Source organism: Lipotes vexillifer, unplaced genomic scaffold (assembly GCF_000442215.2).
Source record: "Lipotes vexillifer unplaced genomic scaffold, Lipotes_vexillifer_v1.1 scaffold364, whole genome shotgun sequence".
NCBI lineage: Eukaryota > Metazoa > Chordata > Mammalia > Artiodactyla > Lipotidae > Lipotes > Lipotes vexillifer.
The window spans coordinates 495,744-502,192 of NW_006793912.1; the positions used below are offsets into that span (position 1 = coordinate 495,744).

At 40.8% G+C, this 6,449-nt stretch overlaps 1 protein-coding gene across 1 annotated transcript in view; it reads right to left on the reverse strand.

The window, feature by feature from the left end:
* The window catches only part of CAST (calpastatin), a 134,122-nt gene that overhangs the window by 34,919 nt on the left and 92,754 nt on the right, over positions 1-6,449 (reverse strand). The window contains 3 exon segments of the mRNA XM_007466871.1: positions 777-875; positions 2,005-2,073; positions 6,393-6,449. The exon segment at positions 6,393-6,449 is cut by the window's right edge and continues 12 nt beyond it. Coding sequence (XP_007466933.1) covers positions 777-875; positions 2,005-2,073; positions 6,393-6,449 — 225 coding nt within the window.

Below are 6,449 nucleotides of genomic sequence, written 5' to 3' on the forward strand. Positions count from 1 at the left end.
CTTATACACCTGGGCAAGGCTCCCTTCAGCAAGTCTCTCTAGATGTGGGATTGCTGGTAAGAGGGTGTGCACATCTTCATGTGACATCCACAGGCTCTGGGCCAGTTGTCAGACTTTTACACTTCTGCCAATCAGATGAGTATGAAGTGCTATCTCTCTGTGTTTTAGTACCATTTTCCTAATTACTAGGGAGACTTTCATGTGTCTATTGGCCAAATTTTCTCCTAATTTTCTATTGGGTTGTCTTTTTCTCAGTTTTAAAAAATCTTCATAAATTCTAGAAACAAATCCTTTGTTATGACTGTTGCAATGTTTTCTTACAGTCTATGGAATGTCTTTTATTAATGCCAAGGAACATAACTTTCTTGCTTTTTATGAATCAGGAATAGAGATGAACTGAGGGTAGAAAATATCTAGAAGTCAAGATAAGTTCAAGTGATAGGATGGGAAATATCTGGAAACTAAAATAAGTCGAAGGCCACTGGACTTAAGCCTCGAAGAAAGAAAATAAGTCTCTGTGATCCAACAGACTATATCCCAGCTGCAGTCTCAGCAGAGACAATCAATCAGTATTTGCTGATCAACGGAATCACATAGCCACCTTAGGACAGTTTCCACCCACAACACTAATTTTCAGTTGCTATTCCTGATACTGACAGCATACTGTTTCTCTCCAAGTGGCAGAACACTATATATTCTTTTGTGCATCATGACCATGACCTACTAGCTCTCCTACTCATTAAGTATGAATCTTTATCGACATCAAGATCACTTACCAAAACTTCGGGTCCAGTATATTTTGTATTATCTTCTTTAGTTTCTTCAGGTTCTCCTAAAGTGTCTATTAAGTCATCCAAAGCAGCATCCATGCCTAACTGGAAAACAAAAAGAGCAGATATGTAAATGTTATTTGTTACACATATTTCATTTTGATTTTTTAACTACCGAAAAAAAAATTCTGTGTAGAAAAATACCAAACACCAAAAGTTCTTAAATGGTTAAAATCTCGTCTGTAATAGAACTTATTATTTAAACTCCCAGAGTACAGATTCTAGGTTGGCAAGATAGAAAGCCACATTCAGGTTAAGAACCACAATTTCAATAAGTCTAAAGGCATGAACTACATGGACAAGTGTATGGTTCATTACAGCTGCCAGACCACTGTACTGATAGTTTAAAGAAAAAATGAAACAAACTACAGAGAATTATGATCATGTTGCTATATGCAAGAGAGGAAATGCTTAGTACTTTTGCTTATCAATCATTTCCACCTCTTCCAAATAAAATATATTTCAAAAATGGATTGCCCTGTGTTCTTTTATTCATTTGTGGCTTTTTGTTCACTTGCTTGTCGGAAGATGCTTACAAATAGAAATTCCCTGAAAGAGACGTTAAATTTACAAGAAGTGACAGTTTATTCTGTCAATATGGGCTTAACTCAGTATAATGAATGAAAGAGTGCCTGCATCCTGTTTTTGAGGTTAAGAATGATTCATTGTGAAGAATAAGCTACATTTGAAGAGGGGAAAACAATTTGAGGAAAGACCCTTTACTATTTAACTCAGCTTAAAAATGACTGTTTACATTTTTTTTTGCAACTACCATATTTCCACTACAACTTTAGGAACTCACCTGATTGTGTAATAGAATGTGAAGCCTGTTAGCTTTAGACTGATTCAATTGGGAATTTCAGAATGAAGAAATGCCTGGTATTCTTTAGTGATACCTCTGGTTAAAGAAGGTGCATTTGCAGGAGGGAAACTGGAATGTAAACTCCATGAGACATAATTGGAGTTTCCAGAACACAGGGTTAGAATGTAAAATGTTACAAACATACGTGAGAAAATCCCACTTTCAACCCAGTCATATTAGCTTCAAACAATAATTCATTAAAAAGGTCCTTTAAGTTACCCTCACCTTATATTGTTTACCCTCAAGAAATCAGATCACGATAGACACAGAGACTATGAATAAATATGTAAAAAGGCACTGCTATCTTCATACCTTTCCAGAGGGTTTACTTGGTTTGGATTCAACTGGTACGGCTGACATTAGTGATTTCTTTTCTTTATTCTGGTGGGGGTTTAGAAAGAAAGAAAAACTCCTCATATATCTTTATAAAATTCAATAATATTACAGACTTTAAAATGAATACATTATAACATAACATGGATCATATACTAAACATCTGCTCTGTTGCAGACACTTTATGTGTTATATCCTTTTTCAGAAAAGCATAAATAATATTAATATTGATAATACTAATCTCACTTAGAGATGTGACAAGCAAGGCTCAGAGAGGTTGAGTAACTTCCCAGGTCACACAGTAAAGGACAGCACTGAGATCTGAATCCAGGACTGCCCTTCTCTTTCTTCACTGCTCTTGGTTGCCCCTCCCAGGGCCCACAGCTAATCTCTGCAACACCCATGAATTCCTTCCTATTACAAGCAGCCATCATGTCTAGATGTTGTTCTCTCGGTCTGTGCCCCTACACACCAAGACCTCCACCCTGCCTTGCTTTGGTACCTCATCGCTCATTCTTTCTTTCATCTCCCTAAAATCAATGTCCTTCCCACCACGGCTTCAGTTGCTCCATCAATGATTGTCAATAACTTTCCAATCTGCAGTTTCCATGGCTTTACCCAGACATCATCTTCTCTGAGTTACTCTGGTGAGCACCCCTCTCCCGACTCTCATCTCTCACAGCACCATCCCCGTTCTGTGCTGGCATCTGTGCCCTCTGTTCTCTGCCACCTCTGGCATCTCTCCTGCTTTGCCCCCTGCCACACACGTTTCTGCCTGTACTGGTAGTGGTCCTCGGCAATCATTCTCTAGGGTCAGGGGCCAAATGCTTTCAGGGCCAGGCAGGAACGAAATGGTGAAGTCGCTGGGTTTAAGACAACAGGGAATTGCCTTCTGTGAAGGTCTCTGAAATCTGGGCAGCAGAGCTTGGAGGTGGAGAGCACTGGCTCGGACGGTCTGGGTTTGCACACCAGCCCACACGCACTGGCCGCAGGAGGCTTCAGGCAGGTCACGTCTCCCCCTGAACCTCTGTACCCTCATGTATGAGACCAGGACAGTGACTGCACCTACTGCAGGGGGTTGTGAGGATTAAACTAATTCATCTATTAAAGTATGAAAGCCGGTAGTTGTGCACACGCTAAGTACTCATAAGTACTAGATATATAAATAAGTACTAAATAAGTGATTGCTGTACTTGTTATATTAAAGAGATCATGGGGAGCATCAGGGTGAGCCTGAGTCCTGGCAATTGAATCCAGCTCCTTGACTGAACCACAACCTCATGCAGATGTTCATTCAGTTTCATTCTCCCCTCTCTCCCTGCTTCTTCCTTTCCATTCACCTGGACTCCAAAACAATGTGCTAATTGCCTCTCTCTCGGGGCACCTCAGACATTTCAATTCAACCTGTCTAAAGACAGGTATCACTTTTCTGTCTCCAGCAGTTCCCCTTCTGACCTCTGTCCACCTGTCAGTGACAATCAGGACCGGGCTCACTTAAGAGGCGCTCACTTCTGCAGGTGCTGCCCCTGCACTGGCACGAACCTGGCCGTGGGTGCCTCCCTTGCCTCACCTTAGGGTTAGCAACCTGGTTCACTAGGACGCTGAAGCCCCAGGTTGTCTTGAGATTTTATTTCACCTTTGCACACTGCAGCCACTCATTTCCTAAAACCTGAAAGTTTCACCTCTGCAACGCCTCCTGCATTGCTCCCCGCTCACTTATTCTATCCCAGTTCTAATTTAGGTTAACTTTGGACTCCCCAGGATGACTCAGACAGCCCCTGACCAGCCTCCCACCTTAAGATCTCTTACTCCGTCTCATCCCAGCCACTGCGGTCACTTAATTCTTCGGTTTTAATCGCATCTCTCCGTCTGTTCTCTAATCTTCAATGCTTACCTGCTGCCCGTTGTATCACTACCACATGGATTAACACACCTCTACATTCTCCACAGCAGCGCCTCGACCTGTCTTTCTGGTCTTACAGTCCCACTCACCTCTCCTGTGCCTCACCCACACCGTAATGCACTTTGTACTCAGCTCACATCTTATATTTTTCTCCCTTGTTATGTTTGCAAGCCTGCAATCCTAGCTATCCTTTCATGCCAAACTTAAACTGGATCTACTCAGTCCTCAAGGATTCCCCTGAATCAGACAGACCCCCTCCCTCCTCAAACAGCTCCCTGTGGGGACCTGTCTTAATCTGCCTTGAATGCAGTCCTGGGTACATAGTTTTATCCCACCCCTAGAGGGGTCAGCCTGCAGCTCAGTGTCCTGCAGAGTCAGACCACAGTCCACAGTGCTTTACACATGGTATGGACTAAAAAAGAAAAAGCAGATGTGACCAATCTCGTTTTCTGGGAGACAAATCAGAGGCAAAGAAAAGTGAAATGATTTGCCAAAAGTCGTAGCACAAGTCAATGCACAGCAGAATTCCATATAAACCTCGCCTAATTTTATTGCTTAGATTTTTACTGATAACCCCGGCTAGATGATGTGTGGCATAAATTTTCAAATTATCAAAATTTGAAAGATACATTTACAAATAGGTTACAAAATTACATTTACAAATCTCTTAGAATAGGTTCAAATTACATTTTAAACCTATTCTAAGAGATCTAAGCCTCTGTCTTAAATTTATCCATTTTCCAAACCATGGCATCTAGTTATCCCTCATCAACACGAAAGAGTGAAGTGTATCCCCAGGATGGGGGTAGGGATATCAAGGTATATAAAAGGGGTCTGCTGGAAAAAAGCAAACATTTTTTACTTTAAGTTGAGTATTTTCATTTAAAAGTTCATGTAAATTTTGCCTTCATGCCACATGATATCTGCATTAGTTTGGAGAAAAATAATGTGCCTTTTCTTTTTCAAAATCTAAGAAAAACTGATGTTTCAGGGAGATGGGCCGTACTTTTATCCTATGACTTTCCTTACTTTACTTAGCCTGCAGAGGGATAACTGTTCCCATTTTGAGAAGCGGGAAAATAGATAAATACGTATTACTTTTTTTCTGCTTTCATTTCCATCTTACTGTTGCTTCAGTTAGTTACTTGTGGCTTTAAGAGAAATACGTACTAGCATTTCTAGGACGATATGGCTTCCAAACTGATTACTAACTCTGATTGCTAACTCTGTATTCCTATGGGTAGAAAAGGTAGACTAATTCTTGTCTTACATTCCCAAGCTAGTCTCTTCAAAGGATCTAAGGAAGTTGCCCATAATTTGCCAGTGGGGCACATATACTCTCTCCTGAGAGGGCTTGTGATGCTCCTTTGAAAACCTCCCATATCAATCCATGTAGATGTCATGACTGCACAAAATTTACTCATTTCAAGATGGCAGTGTTCATATTAAAATCTGAGAGTAATGCTTATTCAAATGCTCATGGCAATTTTATGTGCTTTATTTCAAAGCCATAAATCTTGAAGGCAGGATCTGAGTCAACTCACATTTTAATTTCCTTGGTATTGATGAGGACTTATACATGGCAGGCACTCAGTAACTATTTATTTATTTATTTATTTATGGGGTCTAAAAAAGTTTTTTTTTTATAGATCTTTATTGGAGTATAACTGCTTCACAATACTGTGTTAGTTTCTGTTGTACAGCAAAGTGAATCAGCCATAGGCCTACATAGATCCCCATATCCCCTCCCTCTTGAGCCTCCCTCCCACCTTCCCTATCCCACACCCCGATCCCACCCCGTAGGTCATCGCAAAGCACAGAGCTGATCTCCCTGTGCTAAGCGGCTGCTTCCCACTAGCTAACTATTTTACATTTGGTAGTGTATGTATGTCGCTGCTACTCTCACTTCATCCCAGCTTCCCCCTCCCCACGTCCTCAAGTCCCTTCTCTATGTCTACGTCTTTATTCCTGCCCTGCCACTAGGTTCATCAGTACCACTGTTTGTTTGTTTGTTTTTTTAAGATTCCATATATATGTGTTAGCATATGGTATTTGTTTTTCTCTTTCTGACTTACTTCACTCTGTATGACAGACTCTAGGTCCATCCACCTCACTACAAATAACTCAATCTCATTTCTTTTTATGGCTGAATAATATTCCACTGAATAGTAACTATTTATTGAATGCATGAATTTTAAAATCATGCATTCAATAAATAGTGTCTTTTTGGTGTCTTGCTCTCTCTCTCTCCTTCAGATGAATGCTCTTCTTCATAAAATTTCACATATGAAGTGTTCAGTTTTAGCAAATGACAGGTTATTTGACTGTGACAGCACTGGAACACTGAATGGTTAAACAGAGCCAGCCAGGTAGAATGGGTCTTCGCTGAGCATATGTTTCTCATAAAAGAGACCTGATAAGCATTGAGGCCCATGTTCATGTTACATCTTTTATGTGTGCTCACCTTGTCAACTGGTTTGCCAGATGCTGCAGCTACGCCAGTAACAGCACTCTTTCCACC